Here is a 27,552-nt window from a genome sequence, read left to right as displayed (position 1 = left end):
AAATAAAAAAAATACATTTCACCAAATTAAAAAATATATTTCAATAATTAAAAACTACATTTCACAAAATTTAAAAAAATTTAATACAATAAACTGGAATTCCGAGCGGACGTCCGTGGGAGTCAACGCAATGGCGGACGTCCGCACGCCCGTCGCGACGGAATTCCGCGTAACGCCGCGGAACTACGGTGTCCTCGGCGGAATTCCGTACCTGTGCATACCATGCACAATGGCGGACGTTCGCCGAGAAATTCCGGCACGTCGGTCGGAATTCCGCCGGGACGGGCGCTTATTTCAAACTGGCAATCTCCTTCTCCTCTGCCCCAAAAAATCCCCAAAATCTCCATACAAATTGATGAAGAAACTGCGAATCCGAATCCGCCAACTCCGAACCCAAACCTCTGCTTCATCCTCCTCCTCGATCAGTTTCCGGCCAGGCCCGGCCCTGGGGCGGGGTCGAGCAGTGCCCCCGCCCCGGGCCCCCAAAACGTTGGGGCCTCCAAAATCCAAATACATACATGAGTATATACATGCTACTGGGCCAGGTCCAAGCAAGAAACAAGAGCCCACTGTTAAACTATTAGTTTATAGTATTATTATGGGGCCCCTCTTTTAGTTCCGCCCCGGGCCAATAAAAACTCAGGACCGGGCCTGTTTCCGGCGCATCCAAAGCAGCAATTCAGCGGCCGAGAGCAATCCAAAAACTACGTAGACGCATAGGGCGGCGGAATCCGGGAGGAAAACCGACAACAGAGCCGTGACCGCCGCGTAGCCGGAGGAGACGATCAGATGGTGAGCGAGGCGGTGGAGAGGGGGGAAACTGAGGGCAGCGGCGCATGCGAGGTAGTGCAGGGCGGAGGTGGCGACGGCAACGCGCATTGCGATTGGATGCGTGGAGAATGGAGACTGGCTGGGATCTTGAATCCACTGGTATTTGAGCTGGAGGAAGGCTTGGAGAGTGAGGATCGCGGAGGTGGTGAGCTCGCTCGAGTGCGGGCTGGGGTACTGATCGGAGATGTAGCATTGTGCGGTGAGAAATGCGGCGGCGAAGTGGCCGGAGATGGAGACGAAGAAGCCGGAGAGTATTCGGAACGACATCGTCGTTGGTGCGGTGTTTCCTGCGTTTCGCGGCATTGTGTGTGTGTTAGAGAGAGAGAAAGGGGCGGAGGAAGGGAAGAATATTCAATATTGTGTTGATGTTTCTGTAATTCTATCAATAAATAGTTGTTGATTTGGAAACTGTGTTTATTTTATTTTAATGATGAGCAAGGAATTCAAAAGGTTCATTTTTAAGGAAGTGGCGATGTATTGAGAATGGAGAATAAAGTGGTCTTTTAGAAAAAAGGTTCAAAAGGTTCATTTTTTAGAGTTATAGAGTGATTTTGCTGTTTTTCTATCGATGGAACGTCATGGTCCACGAACTTTCCCAAAGTATTATTTTAGGTCCGTGAACTTTGAAAATATCATTTTAGGTCCGTGAACTTTGAAAATATCATTTTAGGTCCGTGAATTTTAAGTTAGTATCATTTGAGGTACTTTTTACTATTTCCAAGTTTTTTTGGATGAAAATACCCTCAATACCTTAAAGTGTATATATTTTTAATAAATTTATCATATACTCATATTTTTTTATAAATATCTTTACAATATATTTTGACAAATTTTCTAAATATAATTTGACCTTAAATATTATCACTTAATTTTGTGACATGCAAGTAAAATTGCTTCTTCAGTTTTTATATTAATTTTTTTTAAAAATTGAATAAAGATCTTTTTATAAATATCTTTACAATATATTTTTGACAAATTTTTTAAATATAATTTGACCTTCAATATTATCATTTAATTTTGTGACATGCAAGAAAATATCTTTATTCAATTTTTTATTATAAGTTCTTTATTCAATTTTAAAAAAAATTAATATAAAAAATTGAAGAAGCAATTTTACTTGCATGTCACAAAATTAAGTGATAATATTTAAGGTCAAATTATATTTAGAAAATTTGTCAAAAATATATTGTAAAGATATCTATAAAAAATTATGAGTATATGATAAATTTATTAAAAATATATACACTTTAAGGTATTGAGGGTATTTCCGTCCAAAAAAACTTGGAAATAGTAAAAAGTACCTCAAATAATAATAACTCAAAGTTCACAGACATAAAATGATATTTTCAAAGTTCACGGACCTAAAATGATACTTTGGCAAAGTTCGTAGACCAAAAATGATGTTTCTTCTTTTCTATTTTACGTTTATTAGCGCTAATTTCATTTAACTTTTTTAAATATTAATATTTCCACCAACTTTGAATTGTTATGTAATATTATGAATTTGTAGAAAAACTTATTAAATATGAAAGTGGATTGATTTTGTGGAAATGGCCAAAATGGAAAAGAAAGACTACTATTTGGGAATGGAGGGAGTATATACTAACATTAGAGTTTTTATGAAAAAATTAATATTTTAAAAAATTACATAATATTAGGAGTATTGCTAATGACCCTTTATTTTAAAGATAATTAATAATGATTTCCCCTCTTTAATAACTCAACCCTCTATCTATATATTGGATATAGGATAACAACTTTGTCAACAGTGTAAGATTTCATTGTCAGAGTTTTTATTTTTTTTGAAGGTGTGGAAAATTTCAAATATGATGATTTATTTCATTTCTGCGAAGCTGCGAGTGTATATTGATGAAAAGAAGGTTCAAAAGGTTCTTCATATGTTCTATGTTAGAGGAAGAAAGCATGACCCACGGTGCATAAAATTAAATCTGTCCTATTCATGATCAATTAATTTTAAATATTTATATAGTTATATTTCGGAACTGCAAAGTGCAAATACACTGAGCAGTTGGTGTGTCTATTATTTAAAAATAAAACGAAATACAATATTTGTAATTTGACACTTATTTCTAATTAAACTTGAAATAAATACATACTCCGTTGGTATTAATTATACATAATCTATGTGCGTGGCAAAGAAGAGATGAAACATAATTGTAAATAATTAAGTGGAGTTGTTTATAATTGGAATTTATACACAAATTAAAAAAAAACATTTTTAGAGTAATTTTTTCACCAAAATATTATTACTACTATAGGATTTTAAATTTTGTATATTATGCGAATGAATTCTAGTTGCAGTTGTAGGAAAGTGAGATAACCAAAAATGGACGAAACATGTGGTGGATTTGTTGTTAACTTATTGTGGTATAGTGTCAGTTTGACTATATACATTTGTCAAGATCTTTCTCAATAGAAAATTTTGTACTACAAATTAAAGAAATTTGAACTGTGTTAATGGACCATGTCGAAAAGATTCACTTTTGTAATTCATATGTATATCAGTATATGCACTAATGCACGAATGAAAGCAGAAAACTAGTTCTAGTAAAGAAATCCTCGATGATATTGTCACGACCACAACTCCCTAGTAATAGAAAGTGTAGTTATTTTACGACTAAACTTACTAAATGGTCTCAAGCTCATCATAAATAAATACTCAATTCAAGGAAACATAGTCTTAATGTGAAAAGGGTACAACCACATCAAAATCAGAGTAGTTCACTAGTGCATAGTCTTTTCTAAAGTAGTTCTTAACTTTGCAGCGGAAGGGTACCAAGATGAAGTAATATGTATGAAGACATATTACATCAGCTACCTCACAACTTATTTAATCTACTTTCCCCAACACCTCCTCTGTCTCGACCATGATCAACCTGCACATTAAAAAAAATAATATGCAGGGCTGAGTACTTGATATACTCAGTGGGCTCATTGCCGAAAACATTTCTCTTTTAGTTGTCAGCCAAACTTGAGTGAGCTCAGGGTTTTTCTGAAAACAATTCTCGGTCACTAAAACTTTTCTCTTTTCAAAAGTAGACTGCGCAGTCATATAACTTCTCATGAAATACCAAATATGATTTGTTTGAACCGGGAATGTGGCCACATTCCACGATGGTCACTGAACCGGTCAACTCTAGCGCTAGCACACGGTCCCTATGTGTACACTAGTCCGAATAGGGTTTGCGGCCTACTAGGACCCGAATTCGATTTAACTGGTTTGGCATAGCCAACAGATAGGCAATCATAAACTAAACATGGCATGACAACTCATCTAAAAAATATTTACGTTTTCACATAAAATCACATTTTGAAAGAAAAGCCCCCCTTTTTCGCTTAAACTTTCAAATGAGCGTTCCTTGACTGGATTTTACTTGTCGTGCGACGACGCCCCTTCATAAACAAATAATATACTTAATTTAGGCTTAAGTAATTATTTATCTTGCGTGCATGCATGCCTAAGCGTGTGCTTATTTTTTTTACTTCCTTCTTTCTAAATCCATAAATCTTTAATTAAATCAACGATTTAATTTATTTGGGATCTCGCCGAACATCTCAAGTACATTAAATCCCCAGATTATTTTTCTTAAGTATTTTGATACACTTACTTTGACTAATAAAAGTCCCACTGAATATTATGTTAACACTGCTAATATTTTTCGGGTTCAAGGGATTAAGTTTAATGGCCCAATCAACTAAGGGCAGTGGCCCCATTTCAATCTTTAAAGAGAAATCCCAATTCATTATTTCCTCTTGGCCAAGCATGCCCATCTTAATTAAAACAATTATTGGCCCAACTAATTAAAATCCTAGGCCCAAATGAGAAATAATGGAATTGGCCCAAAGCAGAATATACTCCCTCTCCATCGTCGCCCTTCTCTCTCTCTTTCTCCCTTCTTTTCCCAAATTCAATTTCAAACCCTAACTTCCTCCTTCCACCTCGGTGAATCCACGGAGCCGCTGCTCTCGTCGCGTCTCCCGGAGGCGTCCGCCGTCGCCGACGTCGCCTCCTTCCTAACCCTTCGGATTTTCTACTTCTCTTGTCCCCTTCTCGACTAAACCATATGGACCTCAAATCTGGAAACCCTAGGTAGGTGAGGGACTTGTCGCCGTCTAATCGGCACCGCACGGCTGCGGCTTCGGAGTCTTCCCGATGCGGTGAAGTAGCCGCCTTGCTGGCTATCCGGTTGGGCACTGCGGTTTGCTACCGCTGCCTCTGGCCCGTCGTGTCAGATCTGTCTAGCGGCGGCGCTGCTCCAGGGTCTCGCCGCTTCGGCTTGTATAGCCCAGATCGCGTCTAGGAGCTAACTTTTCTCGTTCCCTTTTCACTACATAAAGTATTCGTATGGTATTTGGACAATGACTATGTTAAGTTATAGTCTGAGGCGGAAAGAATTGTTGGACTTGCGAATACTGCTTGTGATTCTAGTATTTGGAAACTCCCTAAGATGAGTTATCAATTGAGTTCCCCTCGGTTTAGCAAAGTCGCATTTTTGAAATCGATGCTTACTTCAATATCTGCTATTGTCAAGGTAATTATCACCTTGTTTCTAAATTCTGAGCCTAGGTATGCTGCTTGGAATAATAGTGGAGCTCACTAGTGTTTTACTTGTGTTATGCTCATGCTTAGGCTATGAAACGATGGTATCTTAGCATGCTTGGGTTCATACATGAAGTTAAGAGCTATATGAACTAGAACTTAAGTCGTTGGAGGGGTTACCTGCTGTGATTTGCTCTGGTTTTCCGTCTCTAAACTCAACCCCTTCTCCCTCTCTTTAGCTTGCTGCCTTACTATTGATTTGTGATGATGAGGGAGGATGAGGCCGAGGGGTTACTTATACTTGTATTGCCTAACAGAAAGCCTGCAAAGGCTGGTATTTTTGGGCAGGAAAGAGTCCTTGATGGACGGTTCTTTGGCTGTTTCCTCTGCAGCAACTTACAGGGAAGTACTCGTGCATTAATTGGCACTTATAACCTCTTTTGTTATCATTTGGCAGGGTATCTCAGCCCTCCTTCTCGGCTGCACACCTACTGAATTTCCTATGACTTTTACAGGTGCAATAGGAAATGGAGACCGTTGCATCTAAGGGGATAAGCTTCTACAGCTGTTGGGGTGGAGAGGCCGGTTGTACGTGCCTCGAAGCAGCCTTCGGTACCAGCTGAGAGGCCAGGTATCTGCAGGCTGTTGTAGGTCCTTGCTGCACTCATTTTAGTAGGGTTTCGGTCCCCTCTAAGTAAGGAGATCCTGCCCCTTTTCCTTGTTCATTTTGCTGGCACAAGGCTGAGAGTGTTAACCGTTTTTCCCTTGATTGCTTTGGCTATAATTTGCAGGGAATGTGCTGGATACTCATGGTTGTCACACTGATGTTCCCAGCCTATCGGGCCGTTGGATGTTGGCCGAAATCAGTGCTAAAGGAGGCCCGAAACTAGTTTTCTTTCCTCTATAATGTAATAGAGTAGTTCTATTGTAATTCCATTTTCTTCGTTTTCATCATCAAGCGATTGTAATTTAAGACTTAACTTGAGACTTGTATATTGTATTCCATTTACTTAAGAAATAAACGTTATACTTTCGCTTCATTTGATCCATCCTCGTTCTTTAAATTTTCTAGTTTTGTATCCCTCTGAAAACGTTTTTTTTCCTCAAACACAGTTTGAGCATCATATTCTCATTGTACATAATTGAAAGGATGTAGTTGTTCTTCGTTCCAACTTCGTTTCATAAATCTCGAAAATTTAGCTCGCGGCTATTACATTCTACCATCCTTAGCGAAAATTTCATCCTGAAATTTTGCTTAGGTCACTCAAAAAGTTCTGGGTACTTCTCTTTCATCTTATCTTCAAGCTCCCACGTCGCTTCCTCGCGGCCGTGGTGCTTCCATAGGACTTTCACTGTCACCATAGTTTTATTTCTCAACCCTTTTACTTTTCGATCTAAAATTGCTTCCGGTTTCTCTTCATAACTCAAATATGGTTCTAACACCATTTCTTCTTGGTGTACTGTGTGTTTGGGGGCGAACACATATTTCCTCAATTGTGACACATGAAACACATCGTGCACATTTCCGAAGCTCGGCGGAAGTGCTAATCTGTACGCCACAGGGTCGACCATTTCTAGGATTTCATAAGGTCCGATGAAAAGTGGTCTTAGCTTGCCCTTGACGCCGAATCTCGTTATCCCTTTCGACGGGGATACTTTCAGAAAAACTTTGTCTCCCGCCTTGAACTGTAGGTCGGTTCTGCGAGCATCTGCATAAATTTCTGCCTATCTTGAGCTTCCTTGATCCTCTCTCGGATCCGTCGGACAATTTCTATCATTTCCTCTACAGAGTCAGGTCCGAGAATCCTTCTCTCACCGACTTCATCCCAGTAAAGCGGTGATATACACTTCTTTCCATAAAGTGCCTCATATGGGGCGATATTTATAGTTGTCTGGTAACTGTTGTTGTAGGCGAACTCTATAAGTGGCAGTACTGGCTCCGAGTTTCCCCCACGGTCTAGCACTACGGCTCTCAACATATCCTCCAATGTCTGGATTGTCCTTTCGGACTGTCCGTCCGTCTGTGGATGGAATGTTGTGCTAAAATTCAGCTGTGTGCCCAGTTCTCGCTGTAGGCTTATCCAAAATCTAGAAGTAAATTTCATATCTCGATCTGAAGTGATCGTTACTGGTACACCATGTAAGCGTATGATCTCCTGCACATAGATCTGAGCCAACTTGTCTGATCCATATGTGATTCGAATCGGTATGAAATGAGCACTTTTGGTGAGGCGATCTATAATCACCCAGATGGCAGTATTTCCTCGTTAGGATTTTGGCAATCCTGTCACAAAATCCATTGCAATGTGCTCCCATTTCCATTCTGGAATCTCGAGAGGTTGCAACTTCCCACAGGGTCGTTGATGTAATGCCTTCACTTGCTGGCAAACCAGACATCTTTCTACAAACAACGCTATGTTTCTCTTCATGCCATCTCACCAGAATTGCTTCTTCAAATCTTGGTACATCTTCGTACTTCCAGGATGAGCAGTGTAGGGCGTCTCATGAGCTTCACTCATGATCTCGTTCCTGAGTGCCTCGTCATTGGGTACGCACAGTCTTCCTTCGAAAGTGAGGGCGTTATCCGCCCCTTCGCGGTATCCGTCCTATTTTCCGATCCTCACTTTTAGGAGAATCTTTTCTAACGCCTCATCTCGTCTTTGGGCGTCGATGATCCTGGCCCTTAAATCTAGTTCTATAACCCAGGTGGAGATTCTGCTGTCCACCGTCTCTGGGGCTCTTACTATCTCCAGTCGCATCTTGGCGAATTCACAGAGGAGTTCTTCCTCTTGTGTTAGGAAAGTAGCCACTTGGGGTGCAGTCTTTCTGCTCAAGGCATCTGCTACGACTTTCGCTTTGCCTGGGTGGTAATTTATACCACAGTCGTAGTCCTTGACTAATTCTAGTCATCTGCGTTGTCTCATATTTAGATACTTCTGCTCAAAGAAGTATTTGAGACTCTTATGATCTGTGAAGATCTCACATCGAACTCCATAGAGATGATGTCTCCAAATTTTTAAAACATGTACCATTGCCGCCAATTCCAAGTCGTGTGTCAGGTAATTCAACTCGTGCGGCCTTAACTAGCTTGACGCATATGCGATCACTTTGTCATTCTGCATAAGCACGCATTCGAGTCCGACCTTTGATGCATCTGTATACACCACATAGTCGACTCCCGGTTCTGGCACGGCTAGAACTGGTGCGGTGGTCAACTTCTCCTTTAGCAGTTGGAAGCTTGCTTCACATTGTGGGGTCCACTCGACCCTAACTCCTTTCTTGAGTTGTTGAGTCATTGGTCTCGCTATCTTGGAGAACCCTTCAATAAATCTTCGGTAGTATCCTGCTAGTCCTAGGAAAGTCCGAATTTCATTAGGCGTCGTTGGTGACAGCCAACGATGCACGGCTTCCACTTTAGCAGGGTCCACTCGAATCCCTTCTGCTGTCACTACGTGTCCAAGGAAGTTCACTTCGTTAAGCCAGAACTCACACTTGCTAAACTTAGCATAGAGTTTCTCGGCTCTTAACGTGTCTAAAGTGGCCCTCAAATGATCCTCATGTTCCTTCTCGTTCTTCGAGTAGATGAACATGTCATCTATAAAGACTAGGACGAACTTGTCCAAGTATGGGTGGAACACGCGATTCATTAGGTCCATGAACGCAGATGGGGCATTTGTAAGCCCAAAAGGCATTACAGTAAACTCGTAATGGCCATATCTGGTGCGAAATGCGGTCTTGGGTATATCGTCTTGTCGAACTCTCAGCTGATGATAACCCGATCTCAAGTCCATCTTCGAGAAGACCCCAGCTCCTTGCAGCTGGTCGAAGAGGTCATTGATTCTCGGTAAAGCGTACTTGTTCTTGAGGGTTAACTTGTTCAGCTCTCGATAGTCGATACACATCATCAAGGTGCCATCCTTCTTCTTCACGAATAGCACTCCCACGACGATACACTGGGTCGGATGAAACCCAAGTCTAGCAGTTCTTGTAACTGTATCTTGAGTTCCTCCAACTCCTTTGGTGGCATTCTGTAGGGCGCCTTCGATACTGGGGCTGATCCTGGCTCCAGATCGATGGTGAACTCTAATTGCCTGTCTGGCGGCAATCCTGGTAGTGCTTCCGGAAATACATCAGGAAATTCTCGCACTACTGCTACGTTCTCGATCTTCCTGTCTTCCTTCTCTTATCCGTTCAAGTAGAGGAGGTATGCAGGGCATCCTTTCCTCATCATGGTGGTTGCTTGCAGGGCAGAGATAATATACTTCCTTCGTCTCATAGAGATCCCATGGAAGATTACAGGTTCTGTCCCGGGGTACTGTAACGCTATCTGTCTCTCCTTACAATGGATGATAGCATAGTTTTCGGCTAACCAATCCATTCCTAGTATGATGTCGACGCTCCACATCAACATCACGTGTAAGTTATGAGCCACTAGGCCCAGATTTCCCATAGAAAATTTTATGTTCGAGCAAGTTCGTGAGATGTCTATAAGGCCTCCTACGGGTGAGGACACCCTCATCTTAGGTTCAATCTCATCTGTAGGCAAGTTCAATGTATCCACACAAGGTGCTGATATGAAAGAGTGCGATGCACCAGTATCAAACAAAATGGCAATAGGTACGTTGAGGAGAGTTCACATACCTGCCAAGTTGTTTTGCTCCTGTTTCCCCTACTCGACCTTAGGCTGCTTCTGCCGGAGTGCGAAAGCTCTTGCCTGAGTGGGGAGTCTCGGGCGTAGCTGCCGCTGAGGCTGTGGTGCGGGGAGTGCCGCATTCTCTCCCTCCTGGTCGGTTTGGAGTGCCCGCAGTTGCGGACGCCGTCCTTTATAGTTCTGCCTTCCTCCCGATCCAGTCACCTTGTCTGGGCAGTTTCTGGAGAAGTGTCCCTTTTGGCCAAAGTTGAAGCACCCGTCGGTCCTGGCCTTGCACTCACCGTGATGGTTCCTGGAGCACCTTGTACAGTGAGGGGCTTGGGCTCGGCGCTCCACAGTTTGAGTTGGGGCAGTCTGGCGCCCACTGCTCTGTGGTGGCCTTTGAGTGAACTGTGGTTTCCTAGCTTCAGTCGGGACACGGTCTCCTTCCCACTTCCTTTTCTCTCGAGGATTCTGTTGCTGCGGTGGTGGCACAGTGGTGACCGGTGCAGTCGGTCTTTCCTTAGGCATAGCTGCCTCGATGTCAAGGGCTCGGCCCAGTGACTCTGTGTAGGACAGACCTCCATGGCTAGCCAATATCATTCTGATATCGGACCTCAAGCCGGCACAAAATTTTCTGACATCTTCGCGTCAGTGTCCACTAGGCCAGGTGCATAGCGAGACATGTCGCAAAACATCCGGTCGTACTCGGTCACCGACTCCTTCCTTGCTTCAGATTGTAAAATTCCACTTCCTTTGCTTTGCGATAGCTCTTGGGAATGTACCTGTCGTACAGTTCATTCTTAAACTCTTCCCAAGTTAGGAGTGCCAATTGTTCACGAGACATGATCTTCCTCCTGGCTTCCCACCAGAAATCGGCGAATCCGACCAGCTGGAAGTTTACACAGGTGAGACGCTCCCTGTCGCTACACTGTAAGAAATTGAAAATGCGCTCTAAAGCGTGACGGGTGCGGTGGGTGTTGAGCAAGACCGTTGAAGAAATTTAAGTATCTAGAATGTGTCATGTCTTCACACGTGGCATATTCCTTCTCTCAAATGCTTCCGCTGAGTAGTTATCCTTCTTTTGAGTTCTTGTATCGCTGAGATAATATTTATTTTTGAGTTGTTGAGTGTTGAGATACTCTGATTTTATTCGAGCTATTCCCATTTGTTTCGAGCTTTGGTCGAGTTGTGTTGTTTTCCCCTTTCTTCCCCGCTTCTTTAATCCTCCCATAGTCGCGATCAATCGTGTTTTCTATCCTTAGAAAATGCGGGCGTGATAGCACGACTGCCTCGGAGTCTGTCCTAGCCCGGAGTGGTCGACGGTGTGTGTAACGCTGACGTGCCATCTCTACACGAAAAGGATAAGGCTCTCAATATAGCTCATGAATGAAAAATATATATATACATGAAAGGTTGCTTAAAAGGAGGGTATGGCCGATCCGTTGTTTCCCAAATGTGATACTAAATCTTTCTGTGGCCTTATATCTTATCAACGATTGGTATATACATACATATACTATATGTGTGCTCAAAAGGAATGGACTTTCTCTCGTTACCGCTTAAGATCGTAAAATAGTACTTCATAGTTCATCGTTACTATCTCGTAATTCTATAGAATTAGGGGTTCACCCTAACTAACGGGTTCAGTTGGTCTCGTCGCCCTTGAAGGCGGTAAAATTATTCTCGTTCTACGAGTACTTGGTCATATGTGTCTCACCTAATGTACTTTTCTTAAGCACTCTAGGTTCGCATACATAGTCTCACATAACATTTATACATTTCTCTCAAGCTCTTGAAAATCACATATAAAAACATATATTGTACAAAGTACCAAATATCACGCTGCATCACGTAATCATTTCATCAAATATTTTCGTTCCCATATAGGGTTGTGAAAACACATTTTTCTCTCTTTCATAAACTCACATAAAACTCATTTTTCCTTCTCGAAAGGGAAAAATAATACTTTCTTTAAGACTTTCTTCTGAGAGAGTGGGCGTCAACCCCTTTTGCTGCAGTTGACCGTGTCGAGCCGAGGTGTTGGGATCCTTGTACTTATCGTTGTACTCACTTCCTAGCCTAGTACTGTTACTCTTGACTAAGGCTTTGAAGAAAGGTTCTTGGGTCCAGAGCGAAAGAACGGTGCTCTGATACCACTCTGTCACGACCACAACTCCATAGTAATAGAAAGTGTAGCTATTTCGAGACTAAACTTACTAAATGGTCTCAAGCTCATCATGAATAAATACTCAATTCAAGGAAACATAGTCTTAATGTAAGAAGGGTACAACCACATCGAAATCAGAGTAGTTCACTAGTGCATAGTCTTTTCTAAAGCAGTTCTTAACTTTGCAGCGGAAGGGTACCAAGACGAAGTAATATGTATGAAGACATATTACATTAGCTACCTCACTACTTATTTAATCTACTATCCCCAACATCTCCTCTGCCTCGACCACTATCAACCTGCACATTAAAAAAACAATATGCAGGGCTGAGTACTTGATATACTCCGTGGGCTGATTGCCGAAAACATTTCTCTTTTAGTTGTCAGCCAAACTTGAGTGAGCTCGGGGTTTATTTGAAAATAATTCCCGGTCACTAAAACTTTTCTCTTTTCAAAAGTAGACTGCGCAGTCATATAACTTCTCATGAAATACCATATCTGATCTGTGTGAACCGGGAATGTGACCACATTCCATGACAGTCACTGGACCGGCCAACTCTAGCGCTAGCACACGGTTCCAATGTGTACACTAGTCCGAGTAGGGTTTGCGGCCCTACTGGGACCCGAATTCGATTTAACTAGTTTGGCATAACCAACAGATAGGCAATCATAAACTAAACATGGCATGACAACTCATCTAAAAAATATTCACGTTTTCACATAAAATCACATTTTGAAAGAAAAGCCCACCTCTTTCGCTTAAACTTTCAAATGAGCGTTCCTTGACTGGATTTTACTTGTCATGCGACGACGCCCCTTCAGTAACAAATAATATACTTAATTTAGGCTTAAGTAATTATTTATCTTGCGTGCATGCATGCCTAAGCGTGTGCTTATTTTTTTACTTCTTTCTTTCTAAATCCATAAATCTTTTTAAATCTTTAATTAAATCAACGATTTAATTTATTTGGGATCTCGCCGAACTTCTCAAGTACAATAAATCCCCGTTATTTTTCTTAAGTATTTTGAAATACTTACTTTGACTAATAAAAGTCCCACTGAATATTATGTTAACACTGCTAATAATTTCCGGGTTCTAGGGATTAAGTTTAATGGCCCAGTCAACTAGGGGCAGTGGCCCCATTTCAATCTTTAAAGAGAAGGCCCAATTCATTATTTCCTCTTGGCCAAGCAGGCCCATCTTAATTAAAACAATTATTGGCCCAACTAATTAAAATCCTAGGCCCAAATGAGAAATAATGGAATTGGCCCAAAGGAGAATATACTCCCTCACCACCGTCGGCCTTCTCTCTCTCTTTCTCCCTTCTTTTCCCAAATTCAATTTCAAACCCTAACTTCCTCCTTCCACCTCGGTGAATCGACGGAGCCGCTGCTCTCGTCGTGTCTCCTAGAGGCGTCCGCCGTCGCCGACGTCGTCTCCTCCCTACCCCTTCGGATTTTCTACTTCTCTTGTCCCCTTCTCGACTAAACCATATGGACCTCAAATCTAGAAACCCTAGGTAGGTGAGGGACTCATCGCCGTCTAATCGGCACCGCACGGCTGCAGCTTCAGAGTCTTCCTGATGCGGTGAAGCAGCCGTCTTGCTGGCTATCCAGTTGGGCACTGTGGTTTGCTACCGCTGCCTATGGCCCGTCGTGTCAGATCTGTCCAGCGGCGGTGCTGCTCTAGGGTCTTGCCGCTTCGGCTTGTATAGCCCAGCTCGCGTCTAGGAGCTAAGTTTTCTCTTTCCCTTTTCGCTACTTAAATTATTCGTATGGTATTTGGACAATGACTATGTTAAGTTAAAGTCTGAGGCGGAAAGATTTGTTGGACTTGCGAATACTGCTTGTGATTCTAGTATTTGTAAACTCCCTAAGATGAGTTATCAATTGAGTTCCCCTCGGTTTAGCAAAGTCGCATTTTTGAAATCGATGCTTACTTCAATATCTGCTATTGTCAAGGTTATTATCACCATGTTTCTAAATTCTGAGCCTAGGTATGCTGCTTGGAATAATAGTGGAGCTCACTAGTGTTTTACTTGTGTTATGCTCATGCTTAGGCTATGAAACGATGGTATCTTAGCATGCTTGGGTTCATACATGAAGTTAAGAGCTATATGAACTAGAACTTAAGTCGTTGGAGGGGTTACCTGCTGTGATTTGCTCTGGTTTTCCGTCTCTAAACTCAACCCCTTCTCCCTCTCTTTAGCTTGCTGCCTTACTATTGATTTGTGGTGATGAGGGAGGATGGGGCCGAGGGGTTACTTATACTTGTATTGCCTAACAGAAAGCCTGCAAAGGCTAGTATTTTTGGGCAGGAAAGAGTCCTTGATGGACGGTTCTTTGGATGTTTCCTCTGCAGCAACTTACAAGGATGTACTCGTGCATTAATTGGCACTTATAACCTCTTTTGTTATCGTTTGGCAGGGTATCTCAGCCCTCCTTCTCGGCTGCACACCTACTGAATTTCCTGTGACTTTTACAAGTACAATAGGGAATGGAGACCGTTGCATCTAAGGGGATAAGCTTCTGCAGCTGCTGGGGTGGAGTGGCCGGTTGTACGTGCCTCAGAGCAGCCTTCGGTACTAGCTGAGAGGGCAGGTATCTGCAAGCTGTTGCAGGTCCTTGCTGCACTCATTTTAGTAGGGTTTCGGTCCCCTCTAAGTAAGGAGATGATGTCCCTTTTCCTTGTTCGTTTTGCTGGCACAAGGCTGAGAGTGTTAACCGTTTTTCCCTTGATTGCTTTGGCTATAATTTGGAGGGAATGGGCTCTATACTCACGGCTGTCACACTGATGTTCCCAGCCTATCGGGCCGTTGGACGTTGGATGTCACAACTGGTTTGCGTGTGTGATGAAAATGTGATGTGCTAGGTCGAGATGCCAGGTCCTATTAATCCACTAGATCACTTGGTCTAGGAACTCAATAGAACACGGAATGCTCTGTCGTTGGACACACTAACTCCCCTTCAAAGACCCCTCAACCCGAATACTATGATTTAGTATAGAGAAACAGGGGTCGATCCCACGAAGATGGACACGTAAGAAAGTATTTAGAGACTCTTGACAAAAGCGGCTGCTGCCACGCAAACAGGGTTGAGGTATTACTACTACTAGACCTAGGCAGGAAATGTAAACACTAGACCTAGAAAACTGTAAACATGCTGAGATCAAACATCATCAAGACTTCGGTATATTAAATTCACTTACTAGACCGTGTAAACGACTACCTAATTTAGTTAGACAGGAAACAACTAACAGTAGGTAAAAAAAAAGGAAAAAAAAACAGTGGGGACCATGACCCAAAAATAGCAAGAACGGCAGAAAAGCTGCAAATAACTAACTGAGTATTTAACTAACACAGCATGCATTTCTTCAACGAGATTAAACACGAAAATGAAGGAAACAGAGCACATACCCATATTCGAACAGAATGTAAAAGTTTGGTCGTCGGAAACTTACGACTAACCGGAAATAACTCAGATCTACATATACTAGACGAAGCGAAATGAAAACACGAAGACTAGGCATTAAAATAAACCAACTCTGCTCAGATCTCACGTCGAACGCTTAATCCACTCAAGATCCAAGCAATCCGAAACCAACAACAACTAGATTCCACTCCAGAACTTCCGATCTAACAGATCTACTCCGATTAACATCAAATTTAAACGTTTCCACAATCAAAACTACAAAACCAAATTCAGACCTCCGATTCATTCACCAACAAACTCCGATCACTCCGATTCAGTCATTACTCTGCACAGATTCAATAAACAATTGCGAAACGCATCCAAAACAAGCAAGCTAGCTCAAAACTCCAGAAAATCACAACAGCAAAATCACAAATCGACATAACAGAAAATTAAACTTGCATAAAACACGGAAATAGTTGATAAAATAGAATGTCGAGCTTCGAACAGCGAAGCTCGGTGGAAACCACAAAATGCGAGAAAAGTAAACGGGAACTTGTTTATTCGCCCTCAACAGGACGGTGTTACAACCCAACTTGAAACGTGAAAGCCGAAAGTGAACCCCAGCGCGGAACCCCCTGAATTTCCCTCTAAAAACCCAAGTGTATAGAAAAGTGAACTAGCTGCCGACTGTTAGTGAGGTCTTCCCCCAATAAGATCCCTCCAGAATGCATGCAACCTTCTTTTTATAGACACGGACATAATCTTCTAGAACCTTTGTAGAAATCTCCATTCTACCCTTCAGTTCTGAGATTTACTCCGTCTTGCAATTTCTTTCACAATGTTCACTTATTCGCCAGTTTCATCGGGCGTGTGATTGTCTCTTTCTTTTCCTGGACCTGGCGAATTTCTTCTATACACCTGGCTTAAAACATGTGTTAGACCGAGCAAATTCACAAATTTATCCCCTAGACCTATGCATGAAATTAGCCTTATCACTTTCCTCTATAATGTAATAGAGTTGTTCTATTATAATTTCGTTTTCTTCGTTTTCATCGTCAAGCGATTGTAATTTAAGACTTAGCTTGAGACTTGTATATTGTGTTCCATTTACTTAAGAAATAAACGTTATACTTTCGTTTCATTTGATCCATCCTCGTTCTTTAAATTTTCTAGTTTTGTATCCCTCCGAAAACGTTTTCTTTTTCCTCAAACACAGTTTGAGCATCATATTCTCATTGTACATATTTGAAAGGATGCAGTTGTTCTTCGTTCCAACTTCATTTTATAAATCTCAGAAATTTAGCTCGCGGCTATTACAGATATGGTTCTGAAACCATTTTCTAGTGCAATAACAATAAAAATTTATTTAACGATGATTATCCTAATTTTCAGATTTGGCTAGCATCTGGAATAAATATGAATTACAACTATAATTGTTCCAATAATTACATATCTAATTTGGCCTATGGGCTAATATGCAAGTGTATGTTTCATGTTGGTTTAAGTAATAGAGTGTCTCTAACTTTTCCGTTTGTGACACTGCCGGTCCTTAATAAAAAAAATATCGTCATACGACTCTAACCTTAAATATAATTACATATTGTATATATGTAGTCATTTTTCGGACCAAAATGCCCAAATGCCTTTAAGGGCATTTTAGTCAAATGGCCACCAACTTGTACACCTACTCTGCACAGACTCATAAAAGAAGACAACACACAAAAAGAAACAACAGACAAGCATGAACTAGTTTCAACTTTTAGGCGACTGTCCCCACAAGCTTAAGTTCTCTTCGATCGTCTACAGTCTTCAAATCCTCCTCCTTCCTTCTTCTACCTAAACGGTCCGTCAGTTCGTCAAGATAGCCTATTGATTTCCCAGCGGTTAGGTTCGCTCGATCACTCAGTCCTCACCAGGGATGTTAGGATCGAAACGCTCCAAAGTTAAAGTTACACCACTGATGCGTCGGGTTATGAGAGTTTTCTCCTTTCTATCGTCTCCCGATTTTTCTATATTTTTTTTCATTCCTGGGTCAGGTAATTATCACTTCCTGCCCTTGAGTAATTAATCTTCTTTTTTCCCTTTTTTCCCCTGGACTTCGTCCAGCTTATACCTCCGATTTGTTATTTTATTCCTCCCCTGGACTTCGTCCAGCTTATACCTCATTTTCCTGGACTTCGTCCAGCTTATACCACCAGTTCTGGACTTCGTCCAGTTTATTCCTCCATAACCCATTTTTTTCTCCTTTAGACTCTACTCCGTAAGCATCAAGTGGCAGCCCATTTTTTTCATGTTAGCTCAAAGTGTTTAGGATTATAACTCACTTTTATAGTAGGGCTGCACAGCTAAGTTATCTAAGGCATTTTCTATCGTCCTTACTTCATTCAGACCGCTTTTAGTTTATTAAGGAAAAAGGCATCAAAGTTGGCGTGTATACTTTCTTCAATCGCTCTCACTAAGGGAATTCTTTGCCTTATTATATCCACTAGCTCATGCAACACACAAACACAAAAACTTAGAGACTCTAAGACTCTTATTAAAAAAAACAAAAACTAACAAAAACAAAAATTGCACTTACTCCCCCCCCTCCCACTTCACTCAAGCTTGTCCCCAAGCTAATCCTAGTGAAGGGGGGAAATAGGGAAGTAAGAACAACACTACACAGACCAAACAACACAAAACAAACAAACAACAAACTTCTCACACTTAGACCGTACACCGGACTAAGTGGGAGAAATCATAACAAACAAAACCAAAACATGCAAAAACAGAACAACCCCGTCTCACACTTAGACCACGGAGTGGGCTAAGTGTGGGAAGTTGCAACACGTATATACAGAACAGAGCATGCTGGCACAGATAAACGCAAACAGAAAACGAAAAAAAATTAAAAGATGAAAAGTAAAAGTTACTTGGTTTGGGGGAGGGGGAATCAATTAGGGGTCTGGCCCCCGCGGGAGCCAGACTTGGGCGGGACGGACAGTTGGGTCACCTTGGCTTTCTTCTTTGCCTGAGATTCCGACGTCTCCTTCTCTGTCTCACTCGGTCTGGGGACTGTCTTCTTCACGATCAACGGTCTAGTGGAGGATGGGGTAGTCAAGGGCTTCGATGCCTGTGGGTATGGGAGAGGACGGTTTGCAGGCTGTTGCAGGCATGACGCTAGCAACCGTACGCCTCCCCATAAAGTTACCTTTTAAAATTCGAACCGGCGCTGACTCCCTCCAAAATTTTAATCCTCAATTCCCTGCCCCATGTGAATATCTCTGCAATACCATACTTAGAAAAAACATCACACTAAAAATGAAACGCCAGACTCCCAGGTCAAGGATATGACAGTATAAAATTTCCCTTAAGGAGTCTGGTATTCCGAAAAAAAAATTGATTTGTTTGAGTTTTCTTGATTTAAAGAAAGCGATTAAATATTTACAAATTTTGTTTTCAAGTGCTCTCAAGATTCCATAGGTCAAGATATATTTATAAAAAAACTTCCTAGTCACCTGACCGAGGAATTCACTTAGAACACTTCCTTCCCAGGCCAGTTAGGCGATATCAGGGAGTGCGCGTAGCGGCACTTCGTCCACTACACACATCTCCGAGTTATCCCTAAATACCTTCACCCTATGACCATTGACAAGAAAAGGAGTAGAGTTTGAAGCACTTCCCTAGATCTCTACTGCTCCATTTGCACGAAGACTCACAATAGTGTATGGTCCAATCCATTTAGACTTCAGCTTACCAGGCATTAACTTGAGCCGGGATTGGAACAGGAGAACTTTCTGCCCAACTTGTAGTTCCTTGGTCCGGAGATTCTTGTCATGCCAGAGTCTCGTCTTTTCTTTGTACCACATTGCCGATTCATATGACTCCAGCCTCAGCTCCTCCAACTCCTGTAGCTGCAATTTTCGTTCTTCTTCGCAGGACTGGGGTCGCATGTTGATCTCCTTGACCGCCCAATATGCTCGGTGTTCTACTCCCACGGGCAAGTGGCACATTTTGCCAAACACAAGCCTGTAGGGTGACATCCCAATAGAAGTTTTGTATGCTGTCCTGTAAGCCCATAGTGCATCTCCAAGCCTCTTACTCCAGTCTTTCCTAGACGGATTAACCGTCTTCTCCAATATCGCATTTATCTCCCTGTTGGAGTTCTCCGCTTGCCCATTTGATTGAGGATGGTACGGTGTGGAAAGGCGGTGGTGCACTCCGTACTTTCTCATTAGAGTTTCAATAGTCCGGTTACGGAAATGCGTCCCATTATCAGATATTATCGCTCTGGGCACTCCGTACCTGTTAAAGATGTTGGCTCTAAGAAATTTCGCTACCTCATTAGCTTCACAAGATGTGGTCGCCTTGGCCTCTATCCATTTCGAAACATAATCAACTGCCACAAGTATGTACGTATTTCCGTATAAAGATGGAAATGGACCCATGAAGTTCATTCCCCAGACATCGAAGATCTCACAAACAATCACTGGAACTTGCGGTATTTCGTCTTTCCTGAAGATTCCCCCCCGTCTGTTGACACCTCTCACAGTTCTGACAAAACTCGAAAGCATCCTTGTGCAATGTAGGCCAGTAAAACCCGCTATCTAACACCTTCCTTGCAGTTTTCCTAGGTCCAAAGTGACCTCCACAAGCTAGGGCATGACAATGATTCAGCACATCCCTCTGTTCCCACTCCGGGATACACCCCCGGATCATTTGGTCAGCTCCCATTCTCCACAAATATGGGTCGTCCCAGAAATAATACTTGGCTTTGCTTTTCAGCTTCATCCTCTGGGCACGGGAGATTTCCTGCGAACTGGGCACCTCTCCAGTGACCAAGTAATTTGCTAGGTCTGCGAACCATGGCTCATCGTTTAGATGACATTTTCCCTTCTCAGAATCTCCTGGACCTGTTAACGCCATGATCTTTTCCCAACTGATAGGTCTAGGAAATATCCCTACATAGTACAGATGCTCTTCTGGAAATGCATCAGATATAGCTTCGTCGGTCTCACCTTGAAAAATACGACTCAAGTGGTCGGCTACCTTGTTCTCTGTTCCCTTCTTGTCTCTAACTTCCCAGTCAAATTCCTGTAAAAGTAACACCCAACGGATTAACCTTGGCTTAGACTCCTTCGCCAGTAAGTACTTTATTGCAGCGTGATCAGTGAAGACTATCACCCTCGACCCAAGCAAATATGGTCGGAATTTTTCAAAGGAATACACGACTGCCAACATTTCCTTTTCCGTGGTATCATAGTTTTTCTAGGCCTGATTGAGCGTTTTTTACGCATAAAAAATCACGTAGCTTTTCCCATCCACTCTTTGACCTAGCACCGCTCCCACTGCGTTGTCACTTGCGTCGCACATTATTTCAAATGGCAAACTCCAATCTAGTGCTCTGATAATGGGAGCAGAAACTAATCTATCCTTCAACAACTGAAAAGCTTTCTTGCACTCCTAATCGAAAACAAAATCAACATCGTTATGTAACAAGTGAGTGAGTGGTTGAGCAATCCTTGCGAAATCCTTTATAAACCTTCTATAAAATCCTGCGTGCCCTAGGAATCCTCTCACTTCTTTCTGATTGGTCGGGTAAGGCAGTTTTGAGATCACCTCAACCTTTGCTCGATCTACCTGTATTTCTCTTTCTGATACCACATGCCCTAGGACAATTCCCTCAGGGACCATAAAGTGGCATTTTTCGAAATTCAAAACCAAATGCTTTTCCTGACACCTCCTCAGCACTATATCCAAACTTGCCAAACATGAGTCAAATGAGTTCCCGTACACAGTGAAGTCGTCCATAAAAATCTCGATGCAATCCTCCAGTAGGTCCGAGAAGATACTCATCATACACCGCTGAAAAGTGCCTGGCGCATTGCACAGACCGAACGGCATCCTTCTGTAAGCATACGTTCCAAAGGGACACGTGAAAGTTGTCTTCTCTTGGTCCTCGGGATCCACATAGATTTGAAAATACCCACTATATCCGTCCAGGAAACAGAAATATTGCTTGCCCGCCAACCTCTCCAACATCTGGTCAATGAAAGGTAACGGGAAGTGATCCTTCTTAGTAGCCTCGTTCAGCTTACGGTAGTCAATACACATCCTCCACCCAGTAACAAGTCGAGTGGGGACCAACTCATTTTTATCGTTCTTGACCACCTGTATTCCCGACTTCTTTGGTACCATATGCACTGGACTAACACATTCACTGTCGGGTATGGAATAAATGATTCCTAGGGATAGCAGCTTCAATACTTCCTTCAGCACTTCTTCCCTCATGTTCGGATTCAACTTGTGTTGCGGATCTCTGTAAGGTTTTGCTCCTTCTTCTAATCGAATGTGATGCATGCACAGATCTGGGCTGATTTCTACCAAGTCAGAGAGTGTCCACCCAATAGCTTTTTTGTTCCTCCGAATCACCTTCAACAATTCCTCTTCTTGTCCCTTGGTCAAGCTGCTGTTAATAATCACCGGGAAATTTTCATTCTCCTCTAGATACGCATACTTGAGCCCAGGTGGAAGTGTCTTCAGCTCTTTCTTAGGAACGTCTTTTTCTTGAGGTAAGGGATTTTTCTCTGTCGACTCAGTCGTTATTCCCTTCGTAGACTTAGTAGAATTTTCCATGCTCGCCACATAAGGTGTACTCCTTGATCTAGCTAGCTCCGGGTTCGTGCAGAATTCCAGAATCGCTTCAGCTAGTTCATCATCTGATAACTCACTCGTTTTCATGGCTTCACACCTACTGGCTACTTCTCTATCAATAGTATGACTCATCTCGGATTTCTCGATCTGTACCTGCATTAATTCTGTCTCAAGATATTCCTGGACCAGGGGGTTAATAACATCTACAACATGCAAATTTTCAACGTCAAGAGGTTTCTTCATTGCCTCATCTATGCTGAATGTATATTTTTCCCCATTATAATCAAGGCAAATGGTGCCATCAAAGACATCAATGATAGTCTTGGCGGTACGTAAGAAAGGTCTCCCTAAAAGTACTCCGCCAGACTCTGCAGACTCATTATCGCTCATCTTTATCACATGAAAATCAGCTGGGTACAAGAAATCATGTACTCTTACTATCACATTCTCAAGCACTCCTTCAGGACAGATACACGACCTATCCGCTAGCTGGATCACTACTTTCGTATTCACCATGCTCACTCCTACTAATTTCTTGTATATAGACAGTGGTAACACATTTATCGAAGCCCCTAAATCACACATGGCATGCTCAATTTTTATTTCACCAATAGAGATGGGCAAAGTAAACATACCTGGATCATTGCACTTCGAAGGCATCTTCCGCTTTTGAATCACTACAGAGACGTTCTCGCCTATCAAAATTTTTCCACTGGGTCTAGCCTTCCCAGCTATAAATTCCTTGATGAAATTGCTAAACACTGGCAATTTCAAAGCCTGTAAGAATGGTAGATTGATCTCCAATTTCCTAAAAATATCCATGAAGTCTACCGGTTCTTCCTTCTTCTTCTTGGCTTCCCCCCGGCTTGGGAAAGGTTTCAGTTGCTTCCCTGCTCCTGTAGAACTTTCAGCCGAGAACTCTCCAGTTTTTTCCCTTACTACATCGTTCTCCATCTCTAGCTCTGGGTTGAGGAAGAATGGTTCAGTTGATCTAGGCAAGGGCCTCTCCAAATCTCCTGCTTTAAAGTCATCCTTGATCTAGGAATTTTCACCCTCCAAGTTCCTGGGCCTCGGAATTTTATCCTCTTCCTTCTTGCCTTCCTTGGGATCTGTCGCTTACTTCGTTCTTACCACTGGCCCCTCATATCCTTTCCCGGATCTCAAGGTAATCTAACTTATATTCGCTCTATCAGGTGGTCTTACTGAGGCGGGAATCTTTCCTTCATTCCCCCTCATATCACTCAAAGAAGTGGCTATCTGGGATAATTGCTTTGCCAGCATATCCATTGCTGCCTTTTGCTCCTGCTGAGCGTCTTGAAGCTTGTGCACTACGTCATTGTTAGATTGCTAGTTGTTTTGCATATGTTGCTGAGAAATGACGAGGTCGTGCACCATATCATTGATACTTTTTGTTGGCTGACTGGGCCCTGGCCCCATACTCAGGGTCGGTCCACTCACTTGATTCTGACGAACGTTTCCTTGACCTCCTGAAGAGTTGTTGTACTGATTTCCTGGACCCTGGTAATTGTTTTGAAAATTCCTTTGGTGCGGTGGTACATAAGAGTTCCCTTGATTGTTCTGATTTCTGTTTCCCCAGCTCGAGTGGTCTCCTTGGTTCTGATTGATCCAGTTGCCCTACCCCTCTTGGTTCCTTCCTGTCCAGTTACCTTGTCTCTCGGGTTGAGGTGCAAACTGCTGATTCGGTTATGGTGCTGACTGGTTCTGTTCGTTGTCAGTCCATCTGAAATTTGGATGGTTCCTCTAGGGTGCATCTCCCTGTCTCCCTGGATTCCAGCTCCCATCGGGATTCCAACTTCCCATTGCATTGACTTGGGCCTGATAATCTCCTTCCTGGGTCCCGTAATATTGCTGAATTTGATTATCTCCTGGACCAGGAGATTTCTCCTTCCCTTGTGAATCGCGTTCAAAAGAGCCTTCTTGAGCCTGTCAATCCTTGCTTCTACTTTATCATCTTCTTGCTCTCTTATGGCATTCACTGATCCTCTCCTCACTGCATTCCTAGGGTTGTCGTACGCCTTCTTAGCGCCGATCAACTTCCCCAGGATTTCTCTTGCTTCACTTCCCCTTTTTCTGGTGAAATTCCCCCCGCTCGAGGAATTCATTAAATCCTTCGACTCAGGAGTCGCCCCTTCGTAAAACAGAGAGTAGGTCTCTGCCTCTATCATTCGGTGATTCGGGCACGCATCCAACAACCCCTTGAATCTCGACCAATATTGACTCAAGGATTCGTCGTAATCCTGCTTACACTCTAATATTTCTTTTTTCAGCGCATTCGTCTTGTTGGACGGGAAGAAATAATCTAAGAATTCCAACTTGAAATCCCTCCATGTGCGGATAGAATCCGGGGGCAATCTCAATAACCATGTGTTGGCCTCTCCCTTCAGAGTGAAAGGAATCGCGCGTAGGCGATAATCCTCCTCTTTTGCATCATTCGGCCTCTTCTGAATACCACACAACTTACTGAATTCATTTAAAAATTTGTACGGGCACTCACTTCTTCGCCCAGAAAATGTTGGCAAGATGCCGAGTACGTTTGTCTTGATCTCAATAGTCCTCTGGCGTGGATTCATCACTATAGTCTGAGCTGGTTCTCCATCTAAATGAGCGGTTAACGAACCGATCTCTGGATCTGGATCTACTACTTGCGCCATGACTACTTCCTCTGTTTCCCTTGTTTCTGACTCTGTCTCTGACTCTGATGGTGACTCCGGATCTTCACGTCCTGACGACGCCCAAGATTCGTCGCTAGTAAATCCACTCGGACCTGATCTGGTGGGTACTGTGGAGGCGGTTTCCTTGACCTGCCAAATGAATTGACCTTGCTCCCACCCAGACGAGTTACTCCAGTAGGTAGACTGTGAGCCTCTGCTCATAAACCGAAAATAAAAGAAAAATAAACCAAAAACCTCTAAAAACAATCACAAAATACGCCATCCATCCCCGGCAACGGCGCCATTTGAAGTGCGTGGTTTGCGTGTGTGGTGAAAATGTGATGTGCTAGGTCGAGATGCCAGGTCCTATGAATCCACTAGATCACTTGGTCTAGGAACTCAATAGAATACGGAATGCTCTGTCGTTGGACACACTAACTCCCCTTCAAAGATCCCTCAACCCGAATACTATGATTTAGTATAGAGAAGCAGGGGTCGATCCCACGAAGATGGACACGTAAGAAAGCATTTAGAGACTCTTGACAAAAGCGGCTGCTGCCACGCAAACAGGGTTGAGGTATTACTACTACTAGACCTAGGCAGGAAATGTAAACACTAGACCTAGAAAACTGTAAACATGTTGAGATCAAACATCATCAAGACTTCGGTATATTAAATTCACTTACTAGACCGTGTAAACGACTACCTAATTTAGTTAGACAGGAAACAACTAACAGTGGGGACCATGACCAAGAAATAACAAGAACGGCAGAAAAGCTGCAAATAACTAACTGAGTATTTAACTAACACAACATGCATTTCTTCAACGGGATTAAACACGAAAATGAAGGAAACAGAGCACATACCCAGATTCGAACAGAATGTAAAAGTTTGGTCGTCGGAAACTTACGACTAACTGGAAATAACTCAGATCTACATATACTAGACGAAGCGAAATAAAAACACGAAGACTAGGCATTAAAATAAACCAACTCTGCTCAGATCTCACGTCGAACGCTTAATCCACTTCGGATCCAAGCAATCCGAAACCAACAACAACTAGATTCCACTCCAGAACTTCCGATCTAACAGATCTACCCCGATTAACATCAAATTTAAACGTTTCCACAATCAAAACTACAAAACCAAATTCAGACCTCCGATTCATTCACCAACAAACTCCGATCACTCTGATTCAGTCATTACTCTGCACAGATTCAATAAACAATTGCGAAACGCATCCAAAACAAGCAAGCTAGTTCAAAACTCCAGAAAATCACAACAGCAAAATCAAACATCGACATAACAGAAAATTAAACTTGCATAAAACATGGAAATAGTCGATAAAACAGAATGCCGAGCTTCGAACAGCGAAGCTCGGTGGAAACCACAAAATGCGAGAAAAGTAAACGGGAACTTGTTTCTTCGCCCTCAACAGGACGGTGTTACAACCCAACTTGAAACGTGAAAGCCGAAAGTGAACCCCAGCGCGGAACCCCCTGAATTTCCCTCTAAAAACCCAAGTGTATAGAAAAGTGAACTAGCTGCCGACTGTTAGTGAGGTCTCTCCCCGAGAAGATCCCTCCAGAATGCATGCAACCTTCCTTTTATAGACACGGACATAATCTTCTAGAACCTTCGTAGAAATCTCCATTCTACCCTTCAGTTCTGAGATTTACTCAGTCTTGCAATTTCTTTCACAATGTTCACTTATTCGCGCCAGTTTCCTCGGGCGTGTGATTGTCTTCTTCTTTTCCTGGACCTGACGAATTTCTTCTATACACCTGGCTTAAAACATGTGTTAGACCGAGCAAATTCACAAATTTATCCCCTAGACCTATGCATGAAATTAGCCTTATCACTTTCCTCTATAATGTAATAGAGTTGTTCTATTATAATTTCGTTTTCTTCGTTTTCATCGTCAAGCGATTGTAATTTAAGACTTAGCTTGAGACTTGTATATTGTGTTCCATTTACTTAAGAAATAAACGTTATACTTTCGTTTCATTTGATCCATCCTCGTTCTTTAAATTTTCTAGTTTTGTATCCCTCCGAAAACGTTTTCTTTTTCCTCAAACACAGTTTGAGCATCATATTCTCATTGTACATAATTGAAAGGATGTAGTTGTTCTTCGTTCCAACTTCATTTTATAAATCTCAGAAATTTAGCTCGCGGCTATTACAGATATGGTTCTGAAACCATTTTCTAGTGCAATAACAATAAAAATTTATTTAACGATGATTATCCTAATTTTCAGATTTGGCTAGCATCTGGAATAAATATGAATTACAACTATAATTGTTCCAAGAATTACATATCTAATTTGGCCTATGGGCTAATATGCAAGTGTATGTTTCATGCTGGTTTAAGTAATAGAGTGTCTCTAACTTTTCCGTTTGTGACACTGCAGGTCCTTAATAAAAAAAATATCGTCAGACGACTCTAACCTTAAATATAATTACATATTGTATATATGTAGTCATTTTTCGGACCAAAATGCCCAAATGCCTTTAAGGGCATTTTAGTCAAATGGCCACCAACTTGTACACCTACTCTGCACAGACCTATACTAACTTGCAGACCTACCTAGACTTGCAGACTTATACTGAGCTTGTATTTCAGCCTCAGTCTCGTGGCCCT

At 42.3% G+C, this 27,552-nt stretch overlaps 1 protein-coding gene and 1 long non-coding RNA gene across 2 annotated transcripts; one reads left to right on the top strand and one right to left on the bottom strand.

The window, feature by feature from the left end:
• The first annotated feature begins 4,720 nt into the window (after nt 1-4,720).
• On the top strand, nt 4,721-6,432 carry LOC121774843. Its single transcript, XR_006045038.1, has 3 exons — nt 4,721-5,384; nt 5,483-6,086; nt 6,184-6,432. It is a non-coding gene; the product is annotated as an uncharacterized LOC121774843 (long non-coding RNA).
• A 220-nt stretch (nt 6,433-6,652) lies between these two features.
• Nucleotides 6,653-6,964, bottom strand: LOC121774494. Its single transcript, XM_042171358.1, has one exon. The coding sequence runs from the start codon at nt 6,962-6,964 to the stop codon at nt 6,653-6,655; it is 312 nt and encodes a 103-aa protein (XP_042027292.1).
• Between the last annotated feature and the right edge of the window lie 20,588 nt (nt 6,965-27,552).

This window comes from Salvia splendens, chromosome 17 (genome assembly GCF_004379255.2).
Source record: "Salvia splendens isolate huo1 chromosome 17, SspV2, whole genome shotgun sequence".
Lineage (NCBI taxonomy): Eukaryota > Viridiplantae > Streptophyta > Magnoliopsida > Lamiales > Lamiaceae > Salvia > Salvia splendens.
This window is presented reverse-complemented; position numbering and strand designations above follow the sequence as displayed.

Excerpts from the sequence above, each read along its gene's own strand:
- LOC121774494 (XM_042171358.1), bottom strand. The coding sequence starts at position 6,964 with ATGGTCGACCCTGTGGCGTACAGATTAGCACTTCCGCCGAGCTTCGGA.